The sequence below is a fragment of the Chelmon rostratus genome, chromosome 9 (genome assembly GCF_017976325.1).
Source record: "Chelmon rostratus isolate fCheRos1 chromosome 9, fCheRos1.pri, whole genome shotgun sequence".
Taxonomy (NCBI): Eukaryota; Metazoa; Chordata; class Actinopteri; order Chaetodontiformes; family Chaetodontidae; genus Chelmon; species Chelmon rostratus.
In genome coordinates this window covers 13,504,858-13,527,572 of record NC_055666.1, presented here as the reverse complement: position 1 = coordinate 13,527,572, position 22,715 = coordinate 13,504,858, and the positions used below count along the sequence as shown (strand labels likewise).

The window sequence follows — 22,715 nt, the reverse complement described above, 5'->3', positions numbered from 1 at the left end:
ACCCCTACAAGTTCTTTTTAGGCCATTTTCAGCGATCAATATGAGAGCTGTTTGTGCATGACGTGCTTGACAAGCTATGTGACGCAAAGGGCAAATACACAAGGTAGCATGAAAAATCAGGTTTTGCTGCAGTACCTGATGGAATATTTGTGCCCAATAAATGAACTAGCCTAAAACTATGACGAGATTATTCCCTAAATGCATATTTCATCTGAAAGTGAATCAATTATAATTACAACAATAATAACATAAAAGTGCCTTAACAGAACTAAATACATTTCCTGTTGAAACTTACATTAGTTTTTTTTACAGCTTTACAAAAATTCACACTGTTGAAATGTATGTTGCAAAAACTCTGTATAAACACAATAATACAGTCTATGCTCTGTAGGCCTTTAAGGAAGATATAATTCTAACCAAATCCATCAGGTATTATCAGTTAATATCATATATTAATGTAACTAAATTAATTCCACACATCATGTTTGGAGCACTTGACATTAAAAACTGTCCTCAGGATACAGCCAGAGGAGACAGACTCATATACTGTTGTAATCTACACTTTCACCAGGACAAAGACACAAGAAACCTGAATTGCAACATTGCAGCAGGCCTCCCACAATACATCATTAAGCCAAAGTGAAGCAACAGTGAGCAAATAAAGAGAGAGGGAGGCGGGGCTGCTTGAGGGCTGTTTAATGCGTGCAATGCATGCATGCATGCATGCAATGATATCCATTTTATTAACTCGTTTCAGATGACACACAGTGTTCCCATCTTGTTTTCAACTCATCCGCCAGTGTCCAGATATGAGCTTAAAGTCCACAAAAACGGATTGATGCCATAAAGCGCACAAGCACCACCCCTGTCTATGTGAGCGGGCCAATTGTGTTACCGGGGGGACACACGCCCCGCCACATCACGAGCACCTCCTCCACAGCGCCGAGCTGGCAATAAATGCAGCTTTGTGCACGATGCTCGGCCTTCTCAATCAGTCCAATTACTGCTTGGAGGCTGTGCGTCACTTCTGTTGCCGTCGCTGTTTGAAAAAACTTTCAAGTAAGGCCTGTTTTCTAGTTTTCAGCTTTTGCAAAGTCTCGCTGTGGCTGATGTTCGTGGGTTTTCATGAGGAGTGAAGTGAACCGTTTTGTCTGGTTTCTGCAACATTGCTGCGTGTTCGGGGTTTCTCATGTTTCCAAGTGTGCAGCGATGGAAGTTATGATGCTGTTATGGAGCTAAGCTGCAAGTTTTCAATAGTGTAAACTTTGCGGCAGTGGATAAAGAGATTGTCATATCCGCATGCTCGAGTTGATAAATTAGGATGTCGAAACGTATTTTTTGAAACATAGATGTTGGTCATTTTACTTTGAAAGGGTCTTGTGTTAAAATCGGCGTGTGTTGCCTAAATTGACAGAAATGCCTGTGGGTTTGTGCAAATACTCGAAAGAAAACGCATCCGCGTTAATTATGCTGTTTGTTTGTATTTCTGCAAAAAGTATCTGGGAAACATCATGCAGACAAACAGACTTGAGTGAACTATGAACTTGGGTTGCATGTCCAGAGGCAGCACTTATCTGCTTGAGAGCCAAAGTTCAACCATGACAGCCAAATATTTACAGAGGCGGTGCAAGAGAAGCAGGAAGACAGACGCAGACGTTCATTGTGTTTGATGGAAAAAAAAGTAAAATCTTCCTCATACTTGCAGAGTCTTGCAGAGTGTCTGATTACCTGTGAAACACCTCGTTTCTGTCCTCTAGGATGACTCATCAGTTCATGTCCCTGACTCCGGAGCAGAAGAAGGAGCTCTCTGACATTGCTCAGAGGATCGTGGCTCCAGGAAAGGGAATCCTGGCTGCAGATGAATCAACAGGTGAGCCTAAAGTTCTCAGTTAAAGCTCTGTGGCGAGAGGTGACTGCGGAGCGTGCAGCTGAACTGATTCCCTCACCCTCGTCTTTCAAGGAACCATGGGAAAGCGCCTCCAGAAGATCGCTGTGGAGAACACCGAGGAGAACCGACGCTGCTTCCGCGACATCCTCTTCTCCTCCGATCCCTCCATCTCCAACAGCGTGGGTGGGGTCATCTTCTTCCATGAGACACTCTACCAAAAAGCAGACAGCGGCAAGCTCTTCCCCCAGGTCATCAAGGAAAAGGGAATTGTCGTCGGCATCAAGGTGAGGACCCTAGAAGAGGAGACTGAGCCTAGTCGAAGCCTAGCTCGTCCCCGTGTTTGACCCTGTAAGTTAATGGGTGTGCCTGGTTTTCTTGCTTCAGGTGGACAAAGGCACAGCTGGTCTAAATGGAACACACGACGAGACCACCACACAAGGTGAGATTGGATTGTATTTCAAGCAGTGCCTAAAAGCCCAGACGTGCAAGCCTTTCAGTGTAATAGTACTATGTAATAGTAATAATGCAGAACGACCACCACGACATTCTGTGACTTTTTGTTTCTCCACAGGTCTTGATGGCCTCTCGGAGCGCTGCGCCCAGTACAAGAAGGACGGTTGTGACTTTGCCAAGTGGAGGTGTGTCCTCAAGATCTCAAAAGACTGCCCTTCAGCTCTCGCCATTGCAGAGAACGCCAATGTCCTCGCCAGATACGCCAGCATCTGCCAACAGGTGTGTGCGGCCATAGTATCCACAGAAATTCACTCATCACAAATATTGGTTGAGAGTCATTTTAAAATGACATTTTTGAACTCCACCAGAACGGCCTGGTGCCTATTGTGGAGCCAGAGATCCTGCCTGACGGAGACCATGACCTGCTGCGCTGCCAGTATGTCACAGAAAAGGTTTGTCCGTCGTCTCTTGGCTTAACCAGCCGGCCATCAGCGGTGAAACATTGCCCCATCAGATGATATTTTAAAGCAGGCGTGGTAATGAATCTGCCCATTCATCTTTAGGTTCTGGCTGCTGTGTACAAGGCTCTGTCTGACCACCATGTGTACCTGGAGGGCACTCTGCTGAAGCCCAACATGGTCACTGCCGGACACTCCTGCGTCAAGAAGTACTCCCCTCAGGAGGTTGCCATGGCCACAGTTACCGCTCTGAGGCGCACCGTCCCCGCCGCCGTGCCTGGTGAGTCTCCATAAGGAAAGATTTCCCTCTTGAAACCAGATTAATAGAAGTGAGGAGGTTAAGATTCTCCGCAATTTCAAAGCACAAGTAGAAAGCTGCCTTCTGTGTGCTCCCAGGCATCTGCTTCCTGTCCGGAGGCCAGAGTGAGGAGGAGGCCTCCATCCACCTGAGCGCCATCAACCAGGTGTCCCTCCATCGCCCCTGGAAGCTGACCTTCTCTTACGGCCGTGCACTCCAGGCCTCTGCTCTGGCAGCCTGGCAGGGCAAAGCTGCCAACAAGGGCGCTGCACAGGAAGCTTTCTGCAGCAGGGCCAAGGTAAGTCTCAGAGCATGAGCAGCTGTCACCGATTACTTTGTTTATCAATTTGTAGTTTCTAGACTGAGCACAATGGCTATTAAATGACTCTTATCATGCACAACACGGCTTTGTACTGACTGGTAAATGATTAGAAAAAGCTTTTTGTCTGTTCAGTCTTGCACTAATGTGGTTTAGGTAACCTGGCTGATCATTAACACTCAGCTTTGACTTTGCTCTAACCCCCCCCTTCAGATCAATGGCCTGGCTTCCAAAGGCGAGTACAAGCCCACTGGCTCCGCTGACCAGGCCTCCATGCAGTCTCTGTACACTGCCAGCTACGTCTATTAATACTGTGAACATAAAAAAAAAAGAAAAAAAATGCACGCGGACCAAATATGACGACAACAAATGCCTCTGCTGGACTTCCGCTTCTTCACACTACCAACACCAGGGGGAGCCATCCATTACAATGTTGAACTACTGTTTGTCTACTCAGTGAAATGACTGGGAATAAATTAAGTGACCAAAATGTTTTTGTTGTTGCAGTTTTTTTTTGTTTTTCAGACCTGTAATATTAAAACCATTGTCAGCTATACATTTTAGGCTTTCATGCCTGCGAGGCTGTTAAGCTGCCGTAGGTGTTCTTAACAACTGTGGTTGTCGGACTATAACGTCCATTCCTGTTTATTGTCAGTACATAATGTGACCACATCGCACGTCTGCACTCCTACATGCATGGCGATTCATGCTTAGGCCAAGCCCACAGCAGGAGTTGATCCCTGCTTTCAACAACGCTGATGCAGCAAACGAGTGAAACTCCACAACGCATGTCACATGAGTCAAAATGAGTGGAGCAAGCTAACGTCTGCTGGATGAAATGTTGAGAGGATGTCTGTGTGTGGTGGGGTGGACAGAACTATGATGATTCCAATGTAATTGCACAACAGTCATGAGGAAACACTGAAAGCGCTGAGACGCCATCCCTGTGATCAAAATGAATGTCGCTCCACAAATACAACACAGGATTAGAACCTGAGTCGCACCGACGTGTGAGAGTGAGCCAAAGCAAGACATGATGATCAGTTCAGTACCACATTCGTCATTTTTCATCACTCAGTAAAGCTATTCAGTTCTACATATTTTAATATATCTTTAAGTTTTATGGGCAACACAATCAATGGTTGTGCCTTTAAGTATTTTGCTCCTGACAAACCTAAAATAAACTAATTTCACACACTGACAGGACAGGGCGTGTGTGTGATGAATTCTTTGCTGGCCATCTAACAAGGTGTTCGTACTGGTGCAATTGTTGCAACTCATTCCACGGTGCACCATATGTCTGTGAGGGTTATTTTTATTTTTTAACAAAGACAATACACAGTACATTTATTGCACCAGATATAGCTAAAAACTAAAGCTAAACCCTTGAAAAGTGCTCCCTGCCCAGGGACCAAATCGGTGTTTTTCACACATTGACAGGCAAAAAAACAGGTTTCCAAACAGGCTCGTCATTTCATTAAAAAAAGGTATCTGAAGTTGCCATCACATGCGCATGTGCTGCCCTGTAAACAAAACATTCATTCATCCAAAGTCACACTGCAAAACATCTTTAGCGAAATGTACACAGAGGTTCAAAATGATTATCAAAAGCTGCAAGTATGCCTGTGTGCTGCACAAAATGTAACAACAATGCAGACAGCGTAGATGATGATCAGACATGTCGATGGCATGAGGGCTGAAAAGTCAGTGACCACATTATATAACCAAAATCTAAATTGACGGGCAGAACACTTTTAAACACTGTGGAGCAGAAGGAAAATGTACTTCTGACTTATTTGAATGTAAATATGAAACATGGGCTTCTGTCTGACTTTACCAACTAATGTCAGCTAATGGTAAACTATTTTTTTCCAACAGACTATCAAGATTAGGTGAAATAACATGACCATGGAGTTAATCAGTTGATTGATTGATTGGTATCAGTATCAGTATGTAAGACCTGCTCGCCTTGAAGCTAGAATTCAAAGTAATTTAACATCGCTAAGCGCTGACTGGCCAAACAGTAAGCACATATCAGGCTCCAGAGAGAGATTAGTGGTTATGATGTTCCCTTATAAGTGCATGTATAATAAATGTGGTTCAGTATAGCATTTCTTACCGCAGTTACACGCACCGTAGATGAAGGTAGCTAGAAAAAGCTGTGGCAGGGCTACAGGGCTGCTGCCTCAGCACATGTAATACAGTGCACAGTATTATGACAGATTTCTTCGACGGGGTGGGTGTGGTGCAGGAGAACCAGTGTTAGTTGCTGTAGACTTCAAAAGGTTGATTTCAGTTTGACGGTGTGTCACTCAGCGGTGGCGGGACGAACTGGACGATAACCTGTCGAAGAGGTGGAGGCGGTTGTGAGAGAAGAGGATGACAAGAAGGCAATAAAATGATGACTGACACACAGCCAGTGAATAATGTGTATATGGCTTCTTCTAGCTGCTGATGTTTTGGCGTATGTTAGAATCCTGATGTGTTTGTCTTTGTTTCAAGGGGTCACAAGCCAAAACGGTTAGGAACCACTGGTCTAGAGGACTCTGGAAGGATCATAACCAAAGCTTTTTTCTCCCTTTTATTAATTTTGTTTTACTTTCCATCTCTTTGTTTGTGGTTTAAACTTATTCTTCGTACTTTCTCTGTACATTCTTGAATTCTTTGAACAGGGAAAGGCCCGTTTCAGGTGAAGCAGCAATGAAAAGGGTTCTACCTGAGTGCGTGTGGACTTCAGAGCTAAGCGTGCGATGACACACAAGAAGATGAGAAGCACGAACACACACAGAGAGGAAGTGAACAGTAGGCCCTCAACACCAGTAAGCTGGTCCTAGAGCAAAGGAAGTGAAAGAGAATGTTATTCGCTCACTGTGAAAATATGCATGTCGTCCATTCAGTCTAAAAAATGTATGTTGAAACTCACCCCTCTGCGTAACGACCAATCATCTGTCATCCACTCGTGCGCCCAATACATTCTGTGCCGAAGCCAGCTATAATGTAAGAAGCAGTGTATCCTGTAGCCAGCAGAGACTATGATTCCAAAGAGGGAAATCAGATACATGGCCAAGCACACAGTCACCTGGGAACGACAGATCCAACGAGATCAGTTATTGAGACAGAAAGACAGATTGAAGGTGACTAAATAAAATTAAATGCTAAAACTAGAGCCTAAAATCACAGTATACCTACCATCCTCTTGGATGGATGTGCCTCAGTGTAGATGGACAGGTTTCCACAGACAAGAAACTTAGAAAACAAAACAACAACAAATCAATAGCACGTCATTTTAATCTGTCACTCACCCAAAGCATGTTTATGTATAGTCATGTTTATCATGTGCTGGAATAATTTCCTTGCCAGGAGTAAGTTTAGTTTTTGGACTGATTAAACAAACATGATATAAGCTGCTCATGAGTGAGTTTTAGAGTGCTGGTGTTGATTTTGCTAACTTTAAACAGAGCTGGTTTCCAATCTTTATGCTAAGCTAAGCTGCTGACTGTATAGCTTTATATGTATGGCACATACTTAATAGTGGTGTCAATTCTCTCATCAAACCTTTGGTCAGAAAGTGAATAAGCAGATTTACCAAAATATTAAACTGTTTCCTCTAAGCTCTCAGGGGCTTTAAGGAGCCACTCTGATACCACATGTAGTAATCATGAAGGCGCGTGCATGTGCTTTTAAGTGTGTCAGTGAACATCCAAGTGTGATATTTCACCATTTTCAGTACGTCGCTGCTAATCGGCCAAACGTTACGTACCAGGAGTCCCTGCCAGAAGGGAATGTAGATGTTGTAAGAAGTGACCGTGCTTTCAGTGGCCAGATTAAACCCCATCAGCAGCTCTGCACAGCCAAAGATCACAATGACAATCTGGGAGGGAAAAGAGGAAGGATGGATTAAAGGAGCAGCAGTGCAGCTCTATGTGTAGACATCTATTCCTATACACTTATTTACTACTCGTGGCCCTGGATAACTGTGTTACCCCAAGACTTTTGGGCTCCTGTTGGATGAAGCGATGCAGAGGCTTGCTGGACATCAGCACCCTTTGGTCCGCCCCCTCACCCCCATTCTTTCCTGTTGTTCTCTCTGTAGCTGTTGACACAGTGTCTTCCATTGCCAGTACTCGACACAGTGTGCCTCGTCGTGGGAGGAGAGAAGAAGAGGGGATCGAACCAGATGTATGCTCTCTTGTGAAAAGCTCTAGTTGTATTTTCAGTCCACTAAGCAGATGTAAAGAGACAGAGCAGTTGTGGTGTGGCAGAATTACTCCATGCAGGATTGTAAAAGCAGTCTCAAAGTAAGCAAGGATATATACAAAAACATCAAGTGACCCACCTTGTTTTAGCTTTTCATGCAGAGGAGCAGCGTGACCGTGAATGTTATGGGTGGACAGACGAAGTGAGGAAACTTGAGAGTTGTGCCTTTTTTTTTTTCATTAGTGGGAGGAGCTGAGCACTCTGCCAGTTACAGGCTGGCCGAACAACACCCACTCAGTCACAGTCACATTAAAATCCCACTGTGATCTGTGTGGGAATCCAGTGCCAGGAGGACTCGTTTCTCTAATATGCTAAACACAAGGGCAAACTTTGGACGTCCGTGTTTTTAGACAGGACTGTCTTTCCAGTCCGGCACCGTGGCCATTGCTCTTTGAATTAACCTCAACTTCCTGAGTCTAAATGTCAACAAAGGACTTCTTGATTTGGGCCATTTTTCTCCCACTTCTGGCTTCATTGAAATGTGTATTTAATGTGACGAGTAGATTTGAACTCTGAGTTTTAACCGGCAGTCCTCAGGTTAAAGCTTCCTCAGCATGTGCAATGTCAAGCATGTAAATGTCAGTTTTTGCAGGTGGGTGTTTTATTATCAACTAATCTGCCAATTCTAAATAAACCAATTAAAGTCATCAATGATCCAATTAGTTCCCAGTTATTTTTTTTGTCGATTGACTTAATCAGACTGCAGGCATTGATCAGAAAAACATTCCTGAAGTTGGAAGGCAGTCATTGATTCTTTCACCATTTTTGAACTTGGATGCATGGCAGCCGAGAGCAACAGCTGGGATGACCGTCTCAAGTGTTGCACCAGTTGAAAAGATTGATCTGGAGCAATGAGCTTTACGCTGATTATTATTACTGTCTGCATTATTAATCCATATAAATCAAAAGATTTTTACCACAGAAATCCTCCCTCCTATTCAGTTTTTTAGGGTTTAAAAGAAAATCTGTTCTGCACCTTCATTTATCTTTTGCAAAACATGACAAAACCACACAACAATGGAAACACACACACACACACAATTTAAATACTGTACACCAGTGAAGATCTTCCTCTGCTTGTAGTGAAAGTCATATTTATTAATTTACAATTCATCTGCTGAATGTACAGCCATGAAAGACATCTCAGGCTTTTTGGCTCAAAATACATGATACATCTAAAATACAACATCATCACAAAGCCAATAAATACAAAGGGTGCCCTCGCACTCATTCTAAATATTTACAGTGGGTCATATAAATCCATCCCCTGTACGTACAGTTGGTGTTCCAGTTTCAGATGAGAGACTTTGATGCAAATATGCAAACATGTCAGAGTGTTAAGACCAGAGGAGTTTCAGGTATTAAAAAAATCTGATTTCATCTTTATATGTATTTAAATACCACTGATAACAACAATGAACATCAAAATACCATCATATTTAAAAAGTCTAAAAATTACTTTAAATATAACAACATTGTTTGTTCATTACACAGATTGCAAAAAGTAAACAGGAAGTCCTGTATTCTCAAGTGTGTTGTCATGGTAACAGTGTTTTGTGACACTGTGAATATGAACCCTTCCTGTTGTTTCAGGAGTTTGAGGTGTTGTCCACCTGCAACACAAAAGATCATATAAGTCATTATTTAAATTCTGAATTAGTACAAGTTCAACAAGCAAAATAAACTGTACAAAAGTCTTTACCGAGCAATAGGATGAGTAGGACAGCAGGTGGTGCTCCAGCAGATACGTTGCTCTTCGTCTGATCTCTTCTTCGCTGTTGTACTGACTGGCTTCTAACAGTGAAAGCCCGCCTTGCCTCACAAACTCCTCGGCCACCTATGAGACGGAATAACTCTGGTAAAAGCTGTTGAGTGGCTTAATAAGAGATAAAGCTCATCCTCTGCTTTGGTTTGACCGGGAAGCATCATACTTAAAAGCTTTTACTGATTTACCTGTGGACCACTAATGACCAGCATGAACAGCATATCCATGCTCAGGGTCACCATCTCTTGGTCGGCCATTTTAAGTGTGGCACAGAGTGCAGAGAGCAATCCAAGATGGGCCAGCTGGACACAAAACTCCCTTTTCTTATGGGCTATATTTGCCAGAACCCTCAGGATCTGAGTATAACAAGAAGGAGAGACCAGTGAGTGTTACATTGTCATTATAGGAAGGATAAGCTAAGCATTGATCATCACCAAGTGTTACAATGAAATATTCTATGAAAGCAATGATTTTAAAGTTTGGCTTAAGTTTGCACAGACCATCGTATTGATGCCTTGAGAGAAAGGAAGGAGCTGGATCAGTCCAGGGACCAGGTTGAGAGTCAGCAGAGCAGAACACAGAGCACTGGAGTGAGCTGAAGCAAACAAACTTCATTATACACGTAAAAAGAAGAAATGTCCCAGAAGACGACAGTTATGAAGAAGCCATTCACATCAATTGTATTTAGCATTTGAATGATCTGTATATTTGAAGTGTCCAAGCGGTGTCCCAGGAACATTTTGTCCCCAACTGGCCCACATGGCCAGTACATGGCAGTACACTAATGTCACTAACAACATTAGACAGTCAGCTACAGTAAAAAGCTGTTGTTAGCTTGTGTTATTGTTGGCTCAGTACAGCCACTGAGCAGTGGACAGCTGAAACAGAAAAGTCTGTGCCAGGCTGGACACACTGGAACCCACGATAAGCAATTTATACAGCAAGCAGCCTGTCTACTGACCTAACAATACAGCAGATTATAAAATCATCTGAGCGCCACACAGCAACAATGGCTGCAGGGAGAAAGGACGAGTGAAGGATCATGTCCATATTTGCAGATTTTTATATTAGTACTGGACATTAAACTTTGAACAGAAGTCAGAACTTAACATAACATTACAGTAGCTATGAACTGTAATTTACCTTTGACATGTAACATTCAGTTTGGATTCCGCGTCCACTCTGTTCTTTAGAAAAGCAATCATCTTTTCAGAAGTGGACCAGTCACTGGAGGTGGCCCAGCCAATCAACTTGCCTTGCATACACTTTTAAGCCCCAGGCCATCACTTATGTCAGAGCCTGATAGGTGCCAAGGGATTTGTTGCTAAAATAAAATCCAAACTACATTCAAAACTGTTCAGTAGATGTATCATCAAGTGTACAATTTAAATTTGGTGTGCTAACATCCCTCATAATGTCTGCAGGCATGAGCTGTCCCAGAAGCCAGTTTATTCCTCAGCCGATTAACCCAGAGAGTAAAGAGAACGGAAATCTCAATCCTAATTTACACAATTAAAAGGTCAAAATCAGTGCGGAAATAGGTGTTTGAGATCCAGCAGAAATCAGGTGTGACTGTAACAGACTGCTCAAACCTGTGAGGTTGTTGAGGACCCAGGCGCTCTCTCTGGCCAGGGCTGGCTGGGTCTGCAGGTAGGCCTTAAGAATCGCACACAGAGCAACTACAATATGAACATCGCCCACTTGAGTGCTCAGGTCTTCCACTGGGCAGGAGGACAGGAGGTTTCCCACGCACCTCAGCAGAGGACAGATGAGCTGGAGAGGAAGAACACATTAGAAATCTCCAAGTCAATTAAAAATGAATCAGATCAGTCTCAATAGTTGAAGCAATGTATTTTAGATTTATATATAAGTGACTCTCCACAAAATGCACATATGAATGCAAAATAAAGCTACATATAAAAGTGGATTTCTGGTGCACTCACACATATTTCTTGTTTAAAATAAATGTAGTAGCATGTGTGAACCTCAATGTATTTGTGTTTGAGTGTTTGGAGACTCCCCGGCTATGGCTCCATTCACAAATGTACTTTTTTTCAACAGGGAATTACCTGTAGCCAATCAGATGGCTCCTTCCATTTGAGCCAATGAAATTTAATTTCACAAATGACAAGCAGTTTGTAAAGGCAGGTTCAACAGTCTTTGCAAAAATCTAACGACATCGAAACATGTTTTTGATGAAAACTGCAACTACTTTTAAATCCAAATATTTGTGGATTTCTATTACTTTTACATTCAGAAAAAGAAATTTTTGTGTGTGCATCAGAAATGTGTTTTTCTTTTTTCTTTTACATTTACATATGATAAATATTTTTGTGGAGATTCGTTTATGTATAAATCAGGAAATACGTTTCTGAATTCTTCTGTGCGTATTCAATAATACAGAGTCATCATCTGATTCCAAATTTAAAATACGATACAGGTTATTCTATTATATGGTGTGGCCACTTCAGCCTAAAGATGACAGATGGCGTATACTTTATATTGTGGCTGATTTTCCTGAGTATAGTCTATCATAAGTGTGATTAGTTTTTGATTTTCTCCATTTCAGTATGAAATGATCTGAAACCATTGAGGTATTTGAATGTATAAGAACTAAACAATGTGCTTTAAGAAAGGTCAGCAGTGATGAAAAGTAATGCTAGACATGATTTATTTTTTTAGAGATAAAAACAATTCAACAAAAAGAAACATCAGCCGTTTCAGCCGTTCATTTCCTTACCAGCTCCATTCCTTCTTCTATGTTTCCTTCAGCCACAGCGCCCCCTAGTGACACTACTAGTGAACTAGACTTCAACAGGGCCCCTTGAGCCAACAGCACTCTGTTATCCTCCATGCTTTCCAGTGAGATAAAGGCAGAAGAGAAACAGAGTCTATATTATTATTATTATAAGTCAAATTAGACTGTTTGTGGAGCAATTACATATAATGACAAATGAGTAAATATAACAGACTGCTGACACTGAGGATACCCTTCAGTTCTCACCTGCATGTGAGGTAGTGCAGACACCACGCACACTCAATGGCAGGTGCCAGGCCAAAATTTGGGTCCGGAGTAAGAACCGATAACAAGTGTGAAGGTAAACTTGAGGCGAGGACAATGCTAAAGACACAGAGGAAGACTATTATACAAATGACAGCAGTGTTAAATGCGAGAAAAGCCTCACGAGAGAAATGATGAAATGATTTAAACATGAGAAGAATTGAGAAATGAACTGGTGTGCCATTAGAGTGCTTACGGGATCATTTTCTTTGCTGCATCTTTAGCCTGGAGAAGCTGAGAGAGGGTGAAGCCCACAGCTTCCACCACTGCAAGGTTATGTCTCTGGTTCTGAGCACACACACAGAAGCATCAAGAGAGACATGTTTACACTGCTCCATTGTGTGGCAACAGGTCATGGCTGTGTGGGAAATTAGATTTTGATTCATCTTCTTCCAAAGAAATTGTCAACTGACAAAGATTTACTGACATATTACCAAGGGACAACAAAGGTATTAGTGTGACTCGTCTTTTAATGCTCAGGTGTTGTTACAATGTTGAAGACTAATGAATCTTGCTAGTTTACCTCGATACAGTTGGCCAGAGATGGTATGACTCCCTGGGCCAGGAGTTTCTCTTTTACAGCATCACTGTCTGGGCATAAATTACCTAGCGTGTAGAGACACAGCTCCTGTGTACACATGAACATGCACACATGGAAAGTCAAAAATCTGCTACATAATTAGGTGATAATATTACACAGAGTCTGTTAAGAGCAGGTACCCACAGTGAACTTGGTGCTCTGGCCAGACAGGTAGGTGAGCAGGTAGGGGGTGGCAGGCAGACAGGCTGGAGCCACGTTGGTGTGGGGAGAGTGAGACAGCTCATGAAGACAGCGAACAGCCTGCAGACGGCATGTAGCATTAGAGCCGGTGAGGAGACCAACCAGGAGATGCATGCTGTTCTCCTGCCTAGAGGAAAGACAGATTTAAGCACAGACAAGGCACAAAAGACAGACACACAAATGGCTAGAACATCATTTCAATTCAAAATAACCACCATACTTGATGAAGGTGAGCTGCGCTGATGGGTCACGGAGAGCTTTACTCAAGGCTTTCAGGTCGGCCTCCCTCTCTGGCCCGCTGCGTTGGAGTTTGTGGAACAAACTGATCACGTCCTGAGGAAACGAGGGGCAGGTTCAGATGGCCGTTTTTACATGACCCGGCAAAACATTATGCATCACAACAGCCGTCTTACCTGTTCCCCTGAGTGAGTGTCCATGGTGACCTCTGGCTGGTCCTCATCGTCATTCAGCAGGAGTCTCTTGCTTACAAGCTGTCTGTCTCTGCGGGCCTGTCTCAGTACTGAAGCCAACACAGACATCACTTTCTGCTACTGTCACCTGAGAGCAGCCTATAATACTTAGCATGACTAATTAGATATCAACTTGGATTTTTGTATTTTGTTATTATATTCTGTCGTCTTGTTATTAGTTATATCAATATTACTGAGACTCTATTCCTTAGAGCATCTTTACTTTACATTAAAAGTTGCATAAAAGTTACCCTTTGTCATATGCAAAAAGTTAGGCTACATGGTCGAGGTCTCTATAGTGAATAAAGTCAGGTTGCTCTGGGTTTGTACCGATTTCATGCTTGTTGACTGAAATCTTTGGCCAAGATATTTTTCATGGGGACCCTGTTCATGGGGTAAACAGACTACAGATAAAGGTAGCTAGATTTGATGGGATAGCTAAGTTAACTGTATGCTCGGGGGCTATCAACAAACAAGATATTTTTAGGTAGTTTATTATATTACTAGCGCTAGCTACTTAAATAATTTGACATTGATAGTATGAAATAACGTTAGTTTGCCATCAGAAGAACATAAACGCTACCAAAGGAGAACTTTCCATGTCGTTATTTTTCTTCTAAATTACAGCAAACTGTTGCAGCTTCTTTTCCACACGGTGGGTTCATGTTAACCTATGGTTAGCATTAACTTGTGCTGTCTTGATAACTAACCCTGAAGTTAAATAGCTAAGTTACGTAGTAACGTTCAATATAAACACACATTTTAACGTTAAAACTCACCTTTTTCGTGCTCTCGTCTCTTTAACTTGAACTCCTCCAAGCTGTCGCCTTGTCGACCAGCTTTGTGGCGAACTTTGTTTAACCTCCACATTTTGTTATTTTAAAGCCAATAATAAATTACATCAAGCTAGGTGCTTATTTCATGCTGGAGGATGTCGCTGTACCCTCACTGGAGTTGAAATTCTTCCTCGCTCTATTGTGTCCGACCTCAGCAGCCCCTGCAGCGCCATCCAGCGGACTCGCTCGGCACAGACAGAAACCCACCGACCAGACTGTGTGTCCCTCTGTGTCCACAATAACAGACTGAAAAGACTTAAGGCAGGCACAGAGGATTAAAAAAAAAAAAAAAAATACTATGAAGTTTAATTTGTATTAAAAGCACAATGTACAATGCAAACATGAAAGCTGTATCAAACATTTAAAAAAACATGCTTTTCACAAACATAGAAATTTAACCCAATACCAAAATAGGCTGTTAAAACCATTTTCCTTATAATTTTGAATAAATATAAAATTGGACAAAATCTGTTGTGATGACTCTATTCTTCTCCACATGAGTTGAGTCAGTAGGTGTAAATTAAAAAAAAAATTAAGATTTAGGACTTTCATGGGAAACATTCCTGAGACTGAAAGAGAATGAGTTTAAAATACATTTTTATGTTCAATCAATGACTGAAAAATCATCTGAGGGATCATTCATTCCATGAAACAATCGGTCACAAATCACCTTTACATATTCATGCCATTAAAATGGCAAGATCACACAAAACAAAGTAAAAGACGACAGCTGTGGCACAGTGTGCCACACTCAGTGGGTAAAAACATCAAACACATGGAAAAAAAAGAACAAATTAGCAAAATAAAAAGCCATGTTCTCTTTACAGTTTTACGTGATTCTTCTAACCATTGAAATATGATTAGAAATCGGATGGAGAGGATGCGCTGCCTTCATCCTTTGGTTCTGCAGCGATGAAGATTCAGACATCTTCATAACTCGGTGCTCTTGGAGGATTTCTTTTTCTGTGAAGAATTACAGCAAAATTAGCACATTTAAAGAGAGATCTGAGGGACTGAAGAATTACCCTCTGGCAGCTTCAGTGGCATCAGTGCTGAACTTGTGAAGAGTACTGTGCTGCGACACCTTTTTGTGGGAGTCAGTGGAGGGTGTTTGGAGGACGTTCGTCGCTGTGGCGTCTTGGACAGAAACCGCAGGCGTTTCAGGGACTTCAGCGGCTTTCGACTTGCTTTTCTCTGAGAGAATGACAAATGGGAGAGTGAACTGAAAAGCAGGAAAAACTGCACACCTGCATTTTGTCATGGTGATGTTTGTACTCACTTTTCTTCCTCTCTGTTTGAGGTGTCTCAGGGGCGGGTGGAGGTAGTGGCTCTGTGTCGGCTGAATCACTTCTCAAAGATGAGTCCTTTTTCTTTTTCCTCTTCACTTCAGTTAGCTGCTCTGGCTTCTCCTCTCTGTCACAGCTCTCTGATCTCTGCGTCGCGGCTGGACTTTCAACTATCTGCGCTGACATCTCCTCATTATAATTAGCTCTGTCCTTTTTTTTCTTTTTCTTTTCCTTTACTATCTGCTCTAAATTTTCTTCGCAATCAGTTTTCTCCTTTTTCTTCTTTGTTTTCTTTTCTTCAATTATTGCCTCCATATTTTCTGTCACTTTTTCACAAACCTGCTCTGAATTTTCTTTGTTATCTTGAACTTTTTGCTCCGATGTTTCCTCAGTATCAGCTGACTTTTTCTTTTTCTTTACTTTCTTGTCTTCTGCTGTCTGCTCTGGATTTTCCACACTATCTGTTTTCTCCTTCTTCTTCTTCTTGGTTTTCTTTTCTTCAATTACAGTCTCAGTGTTTTCTTCGCCTCTGACAGTTATCTGCTCTGAATTTTCTTCAACTTTTTGCTCCGATTTCTTCTCACCATCGCTTTTCTCCTTTTTCTTCTTCTTGGCTTTCTTTTCCTGCACTGTTGGCTCCATAATTTCCTCATTCTCAACACCCCCATTTTTGCTCCTCTCTATCATTTCTTCTTCGTGCTTACTCCTTTTGCTACCTCCTTTAGTTCCTTTTGTCTTTTTTGTCTCCTCCGCAGGTTTATCACCCAACTCTTCTTCTGTGATTTCATTCTTCTTTTTCTTCTCCTCTTTACTGTCTTCATCTTTTCCGTCCTCACCAGTCTCATTTGTTTTCTCCTTTACCTTGTCTTCTTTTCTTGTCGTCTCCTTTTTCTTCTTCTTCTTCTTGGGCTCGGACGCTGTCTCATCAGTCTTCTCTTCATTAGGAGTCACAGCTTTCCTTTTCTCTTTTGTTGGTGTCTGTTTTGACGGGGATGGAGTGGGTGTAGCTGCTCTGTCCTCCACAGCGTTGATGTCTTGCTCTCGGCTCGCGGTGGCAGAGGCCTCGGGAGGAGCCTTTTTTGACCTGCTTTTCTTGGGTTTACTATTCTTTGTTGGCGCTGCCATCATGGCTTCGCCTTCCACCTTTTCATTCTTTTCATCCGTCCCCTTATTCTGTTGAACAGGAGCGTCTGTTTTCGCGGGGGGCTTAGCCCTGGGCTTCCTCACTCTCTTTGGCTTGGGTTGTGGTGCAGAGGAGTCCAGAGCATTGATGGTGTCCATCTTGGCTACGTCAGCCTCTGTGGACAGAATAAACACGGTGAAGACACTGAACAAACATGTCTACAAACACAGCTACAGTACACAGCTGTTTGTATGAAATCACTGTTTTCCATGGTGAGGTTGTTCATGGGTGGTGCTGTCCTGTCTGGTGGCTGTCATTCTCCCTTTTAAGTGAAAGAAACCAGCTCTGCCATTTCTTGCATTTTCCAATCCTCCTAATTTTCTCGACTAACCTCTCCACCCTTTATTCGGTCTCATTCTGATGTAAAAACCTCCCCAAAACACTAAACGCCCTCTAACCTGGAATCCTACATCTGATCTAACTTGGTCTTTGGAAGTATTAGCAATAGCACAAGGTCACCCACAACTATCCACATGCCACATTCCGTTCATGAAATGCCTGAAAAGTCTGTATTTTGGCAGAATATGTGAACAAAACTGCTCCCTACATGTCTACACTCTGGTGTGCTGCAGTGAGCTACACCCACTTCCTCCATAACTCAGTGAATAACTCCAAAGCTATGTGGACTGACGGAGAACGCTCTCTCTTTACATTTCTGGGATTCTCCTCATCACCTCATCCTTTACATACTCGCACACAAACGATGCACTCAATGACTCTCTGGTTTCACACACACACACACACACACACACACACGCACACAAACACACACACACCTACCTGTCATCTGCAGGAGCAGTTTCTTCCATTTCTCTACATCCAAACTGCTGTCAGACTCTGAATCATCTCCTCCAGCAGCCACAAAATTGTTTTTTGTTTGGGTTTTTGATTTCTTCGCCTTGACGTCGCCATTTTCTGCAGATTTACCTTCAGTCTTTTTCCTTTTCGCTGGTACGGGCTGAGAATGAGCAGCACTGTTAGTAACCAGGACCAGCTCTTAGACCAGCAGCTCAAGTGTTGTGTTAGAAAATAAAAACAGAATAAAAACTGACCTTCTTTTTTTGTGTATCGGCTTTTTTTGCAGGTTTTTCCTTCTTTTTCTTTGGTGTGGCTGGACACAAAGAAGTGCATAGAATGGGTTAAACATGCATTCAACTGCACAACCAGGCTAATGTTTCTTTCCTCCTCTGTGACTGTGGGGGAGCTCGGTCAGACGTACCGACAGGAAGTGCCGTTGCAGCTGCTGGTGGTGCAGCAGCTGCAGCTCCCTGCTCACAGGTGCTGCTGCCTTTCCTCTTCGGAGTTCGGACCTAAAAAAGGTTGAGTCACTTTAGATATCAATGTCTGTGGGCATGAAAACAACCAGACAAAATATATAACAGCAGTGTAAACGTCTCCTCGAATGATGCTTTCAATGTTTCTGAACATGTCATGAAGAGAACTAAAGCAGATCCTGGAGAAATAGAGGAAACGTACCACGGCTGGAAGATTTCCTTCGTTCTCTGATATGTCAGTGGTTTCACTGGACTCGCCTGGAGCTGCAGGTACAGCTGCGACTGGGCCCACTAGTTTCCTTTTGTTTGGAGATGCTGCTGCCACTTTTTTAACTGGGGTCTTGGGGGCTGACTTTTTACTGGAAGCAGAGGGAGTCTGTAACATCGAGATGAAGAATTCAGCAGGAGTGATGCCTGAGCGAAAACACCGAAAGCAGCATCAGCTTTGTCATTGTGCATGCAGCGTGTTCTCCACGTCACCTGCGGCAGTAGGCTCTGACTCAGCTCCTCGCTGTCTGAGCTGCTGTCGTCCTCAGCTTGAAGCCGATTGGAGGAGGTGGACGGAGTTTGGATTTTTGCAGCTGGTGCAGGTGTGAGATAAAAAAAATAAGGAATAGAAATAATAGAATAATAGAAAACTCTGCACATTTCAAATGTAGAAAAATCAGACTGAAAGAGCTTTTAAGCAAGAACGTGTGCAACAGGTCTGCTCAGAATCATGTAACCCACCTTAAATCTGACTTAACTTTCATACAAATTGTAGAAGCATTATACTGCAAAATATACTGTACACAATTCTGCATAGAGGGAAAAATCCAAGTCATCCTAAAACAAGTTGGAGGCAAAGTGTTAGGAGCCAGCCTGGCTGCAGATCCCTGATAAGCCACCCACGTCTCCAGTTTTGCAGGATTCAAAGATGAATTACATCCAAGAGTGGAACCCTGTCCACACGGTGTAGTTGAGGTTGCAAGAAGGAAGCAGTTGTACCTTGAGCTGGAGTCCTTCCTCGTTCTTTAGCATCAGGGTGCTTGGTCGAGTCCGGCTGCCTTTTCTTTTTCGAATCACTGACAGGAGGAGAAGCGATGCTTAGCTCACATGTCATCACTGCCAACAAAGCCAAGGTTTTTGCAAAGAATAGAGAAATCCCACTCACTTTAACCAGGAACTGTAGATGTCCAGTAATGGCACAGATATTTCTGTCTTGCCCTGCAGACATCAAAACAGGAGTTTATTATGTATAATATATAATATCATACATAATGGTGTTGATAGCATTATTTATTATTAGCATTATAGCATTATTTAACAGCACTTTTTTCATCATTCTCATGTCTTTGTATTGACATCCTGACTTATCATAGCAGGAAAAGCACATATGAAACTAATCACGGTCACAGTTGATATTAATTATGCCTGTGTTTGACAAGCCAAAGGCTGTGTAAGTATTTTCCCCTGGTTATGTGTGCCCAACTCGAAATCACTCTGATCTATGATGATTTTTCCCAGGTTGGGAACAGCTGCACTAAACTACACTTGGGGTCGATGTAGCTGCTAGCAACTCAGTGCATCACAAAACAATCATTTAATCTTTGGAAATGTCCAGCTTGAACTGCATCTCGATGTAAAACACCTGTTATATACTCGCCTTTTATTTTTTCACTACTTTAACTGCTAAAAAAATAGATGTTGTGGTCAGCAATTTGGGCTGGAGCAAGACTGTAAATGACCTATGTAAAATAACTGTAGTGTGCATTTGTCATTTGGCTTGTTCCAATCAAACTGAAGACACAGTCACAATGTCAGTAACAATACTGGTCCTGACTGGCTGACAACAACATCCCCCCAAAAAACATGAATGCATAAAACATAAAAATACGTAGAAAAAACAAGCCCAGTCAAAGAAGAATTAACACTGAAAGAGTGTAACTGAGCACACTGATTATACTGTAGACACTTAATCAATGTTAATGCATCATATATAACTTCTGTATGACAACAAATGGACAACAGTTGACCTGTGACGAGAGTTAATGCATACTTAACAGGAGGTGCAAAGTTCATTGTAGCCTATATTGTTTGTTTATTTTAGATTGTTGCACTACTCAACTTATTGTCCACTTTTTTTGTTCTCTTTACCTATGGATGTGCAATATTTAAACCGGAGTGAAATTCCTTGTATGTGCACACATGCTTGTCCAATAAAGCGGATTCTGATAAGCCTACAGTGAAGGCAGCCTGTTGATGCACAGAGCAAGTCGGCAGAAAACTTTGCAGGTCGCCTTTTTCCAAACTGTAACTTTGTCGCGCAGCATCTGAAACATTGCTGTCACACAGACGTCACACTTCCTGAATGCACGTGCCGCAGTGTTTCTCAGTTAGTATTTACGTGTGTGTGCGCGCGCGCGGACAGTGCTGACCTGTGGGCTGTGCCTCTGTAGCTCCTCCGCAGCTGAGTGGTAACCATGCTCCTTCAAATGGCGGTAGATCAGCTGCAGTAGCTGTGGTGCGTTCACGGACATGCTGGACACACGAAGAAGTCGACAGATAAACACGCAAAAGCCAACGCTAAGTGTATTTTCATATTAAAATCGGGCGCATTCTTCACACAGTCACCGCTTCACCACTAACACATACATGTGAGCGTGTTGAACTTTCAACTCGGGATGTCGTTCCGGTTTACCGCTGCAATGCACCATGGGAGCTGTAGTGCCTCCATTCGGCTATGGCTCAGGCTGTCAGTGGTTCGTGGAGCGGTGGGAGCACCATTATCAATATTTTTTATTAATAGTATGAATATGCAAAGCAGCTAGTAGGTAAAGCTTTAAAATAAAGTCGGTGGAATAAAAATTATAATGTTTGCCTCTGAATTGTACTGAAGAAGTAATATAAAGTAGCAGAAAATGGAAATTACTTACCACCTCCATGCAAAATACTTATCTATCAAATAAAGCCTTTTTTTCTGCTAATATAAACCACGTCATTAACTTATTGTGCAGAAAAGTCTTTTTGGAGTCTTTTGCAGTTTCTGGTCAGAATCTATTAGACTTTATCTGTCTGGATATTGTCTGCTCAGCTGTACAGTGTGTCATTCGCCTATATTTGCTTTTTAAGCACAATGTTAAAAACCCCTTTCTCTCACCATCTCTGTCGTTTCTACCTGCCTGCAACTTTCCTGTCATTTTGGTAAGTTCTAGCCCAGTTTCAACTCAGTTGCATGTTCTGTTCCAGGAACGAAACCTGACATCTGCACAGACGAGCCGCTCCCTTAAACCAGTCAAGGCCTGTATGATTTGGATCAGTCTACTCTTGGAGGTAATTTTCCCCAGGAGCAATCTGATTTTACTGGAAGAGACCACATTAGCGATCTGATCCGACTTCCTGGCAGTACGTTGACTTCCTGAAGGAGCTGCCTCAAGGTTGCTTCTTCAGGACTTTCTGCTGAGGCTTTTTATGGTTTCTGGTGGTTCTGCATCACTGGAAATGTTCGCGCTGCTCCATTACAAGTAAAAGTCCTGCGTTCAATAGCTTACTTAAGTAAAAGTATTATAGACACAATGTGCTTACAGATGCATAAGAATTTCAGTGCTTTAATCTGCAAAGTATCTGGTAACTGCAACTGAGAGATAAAGATAAATATTTCTTTCTGAACTGTAGTAGAAGTACAAAGTAGCTCAAATAAAATTACTTAAATAAAGTACAAGTACCTCATAATTATAGTAAAATATTTATTTGATTATTTCTTGATGGAAACTTTTTTCTGGATTCTTCCAAGTGCAAGTCGATGCCTGTCAATGTGACTAAATGTCATGATTGTCTGTCTATGTGATAAAGTGGTGATCCTGTCATACAGGTTGGCTGTAGCTGTTGCTCTGGCAGCATGGTGTGAACCTGAAGAGGATGAGTGGAAAGAAGAAAAAAGAAAGATGGATGAAAAGATGACAGGAAACTCGATTTAAACCAGCATGCTGTTTGTGGTTGAGTATTTGTCCCTGCTAAAGGTGCTTCTCATAAAAGTTAAAAAAATGAACGCCGACACATGCTTTCTCTCATAGCCTGATGAGTGTGTGCACACGCTGCGAGGTGAGAAATGAAAGGAGGGCTCCAACAGAGACCCCTGGCTCGTGCTTAAGGAAATAACATCGACATTATCCTGTAAGTCCTAAAAGAAACCGCTCCTTCTGGCTACGATTTCAGCTATTACTCTTGTGGCTCTAGGTTTCTTGACTCAGCTCTCTTCTTTAATCTCTTCATGTTGAGAAAACCTCCTTCAGCCACCAAGCCAGACAATCCACAAGCTATTCAGCCAAATTGACTAATCAGAACCTTTTCAGGAGCTGCCAGGAAGGTCGAGCTCTCAGCGATCAGGTGTGTTTGCAGACGGGCATG

The 22,715-nt window shown here is 42.4% G+C and overlaps 4 protein-coding genes across 4 annotated transcripts; 1 reads left to right on the top strand and 3 right to left on the bottom strand.

The window, feature by feature from the left end:
* The first annotated feature begins 928 nt into the window (after positions 1-928).
* aldob (aldolase b, fructose-bisphosphate) lies at positions 929-3,910 on the top strand. Its single transcript, XM_041943549.1, has 9 exons — positions 929-1,059; positions 1,758-1,870; positions 1,961-2,172; positions 2,273-2,327; positions 2,460-2,620; positions 2,710-2,793; positions 2,905-3,079; positions 3,196-3,395; positions 3,630-3,910. Exons 2-9 carry the CDS (start codon positions 1,759-1,761, stop codon positions 3,723-3,725), a joined length of 1,095 nt encoding a protein of 364 aa, XP_041799483.1. The 5' UTR covers positions 929-1,059; position 1,758; the 3' UTR covers positions 3,726-3,910.
* A 647-nt stretch (positions 3,911-4,557) lies between these two features.
* LOC121611784 lies at positions 4,558-7,825 on the bottom strand. Its single transcript, XM_041944476.1, has 7 exons — positions 7,753-7,825; positions 7,400-7,637; positions 7,177-7,287; positions 6,606-6,662; positions 6,340-6,495; positions 6,133-6,246; positions 4,558-5,759 (listed from the first exon to the last, which is right to left on the bottom strand). Exons 2-7 carry the CDS (start codon positions 7,529-7,531, stop codon positions 5,709-5,711), a joined length of 621 nt encoding a protein of 206 aa, XP_041800410.1. The 5' UTR covers positions 7,532-7,637; positions 7,753-7,825; the 3' UTR covers positions 4,558-5,708.
* A 941-nt stretch (positions 7,826-8,766) lies between these two features.
* tmco6 (transmembrane and coiled-coil domains 6) lies at positions 8,767-14,723 on the bottom strand. Its single transcript, XM_041944341.1, has 13 exons — positions 14,530-14,723; positions 13,694-13,800; positions 13,501-13,613; positions 13,224-13,407; positions 13,023-13,127; positions 12,696-12,787; positions 12,443-12,559; positions 12,179-12,293; positions 11,031-11,211; positions 9,939-10,033; positions 9,627-9,794; positions 9,376-9,510; positions 8,767-9,286 (listed from the first exon to the last, which is right to left on the bottom strand). Exons 1-13 carry the CDS (start codon positions 14,618-14,620, stop codon positions 9,263-9,265), a joined length of 1,527 nt encoding a protein of 508 aa, XP_041800275.1. The 5' UTR covers positions 14,621-14,723; the 3' UTR covers positions 8,767-9,262.
* Positions 14,724-14,890: 167 nt separating this feature from the next.
* Positions 14,891-20,974, bottom strand: LOC121611711 (nucleolar protein dao-5-like). The gene is made up of 11 exons (XM_041944378.1): positions 20,747-20,974; positions 19,483-19,535; positions 19,317-19,393; positions 18,810-18,910; positions 18,532-18,705; positions 18,275-18,365; positions 18,108-18,166; positions 17,836-18,013; positions 15,866-17,170; positions 15,671-15,780; positions 14,891-15,549 (listed from the first exon to the last, which is right to left on the bottom strand). Exons 1-11 carry the CDS (start codon positions 20,846-20,848, stop codon positions 15,517-15,519), a joined length of 2,283 nt encoding a protein of 760 aa, XP_041800312.1. The 5' UTR covers positions 20,849-20,974; the 3' UTR covers positions 14,891-15,516.
* Positions 20,975-22,715: the final 1,741 nt, after the last annotated feature.

What these genes read in the sequence shown, in the direction of transcription:
- aldob (XM_041943549.1), top strand. Translation starts at nt 1,759, where the DNA reads ATGACTCATCAGTTCATGTCCCTGACTCCGGAGCAGAAGAAGGAGCTC. An exon ending in GAATTGTCGTCGGCATCAAG is followed by an intron (nt 2,173 to 2,272) that starts GTGAGGACCCTA and finishes TTCTTGCTTCAG; the next exon opens with GTGGACAAAGGCACAGCTGG. An exon ending in CGACGAGACCACCACACAAG is followed by an intron (nt 2,328 to 2,459) that starts GTGAGATTGGAT and finishes GTTTCTCCACAG; the next exon opens with GTCTTGATGGCCTCTCGGAG.
- LOC121611784 (XM_041944476.1), bottom strand. Translation starts at nt 7,531, where the DNA reads ATGGAAGACACTGTGTCAACAGCTACAGAGAGAACAACAGGAAAGAAT. An exon ending in AGGAGCCCAAAAGTCTTGGG is followed by an intron (nt 7,288 to 7,399) that starts GTAACACAGTTA and finishes TTTCCCTCCCAG; the next exon opens with ATTGTCATTGTGATCTTTGG. An exon ending in CACATCCATCCAAGAGGATG is followed by an intron (nt 6,496 to 6,605) that starts GTAGGTATACTG and finishes TGTCGTTCCCAG; the next exon opens with GTGACTGTGTGCTTGGCCAT.
- tmco6 (XM_041944341.1), bottom strand. Translation starts at nt 14,620, where the DNA reads ATGTGGAGGTTAAACAAAGTTCGCCACAAAGCTGGTCGACAAGGCGAC. An exon ending in ACACTCACTCAGGGGAACAG is followed by an intron (nt 13,614 to 13,693) that starts GTAAGACGGCTG and finishes TCGTTTCCTCAG; the next exon opens with GACGTGATCAGTTTGTTCCA. An exon ending in TAGAAGAAGGAATGGAGCTG is followed by an intron (nt 11,212 to 12,178) that starts GTAAGGAAATGA and finishes CTTCCTCTCCAG; the next exon opens with CTCATCTGTCCTCTGCTGAG.
- LOC121611711 (XM_041944378.1), bottom strand. Translation starts at nt 20,848, where the DNA reads ATGTCCGTGAACGCACCACAGCTACTGCAGCTGATCTACCGCCATTTG. An exon ending in TACAGAGGCACAGCCCACAG is followed by an intron (nt 19,536 to 20,746) that starts GTCAGCACTGTC and finishes TGATGTCTGCAG; the next exon opens with GGCAAGACAGAAATATCTGT. An exon ending in CCACTGACTCCCACAAAAAG is followed by an intron (nt 15,550 to 15,670) that starts GTGTCGCAGCAC and finishes AATTCTTCACAG; the next exon opens with AAAAAGAAATCCTCCAAGAG.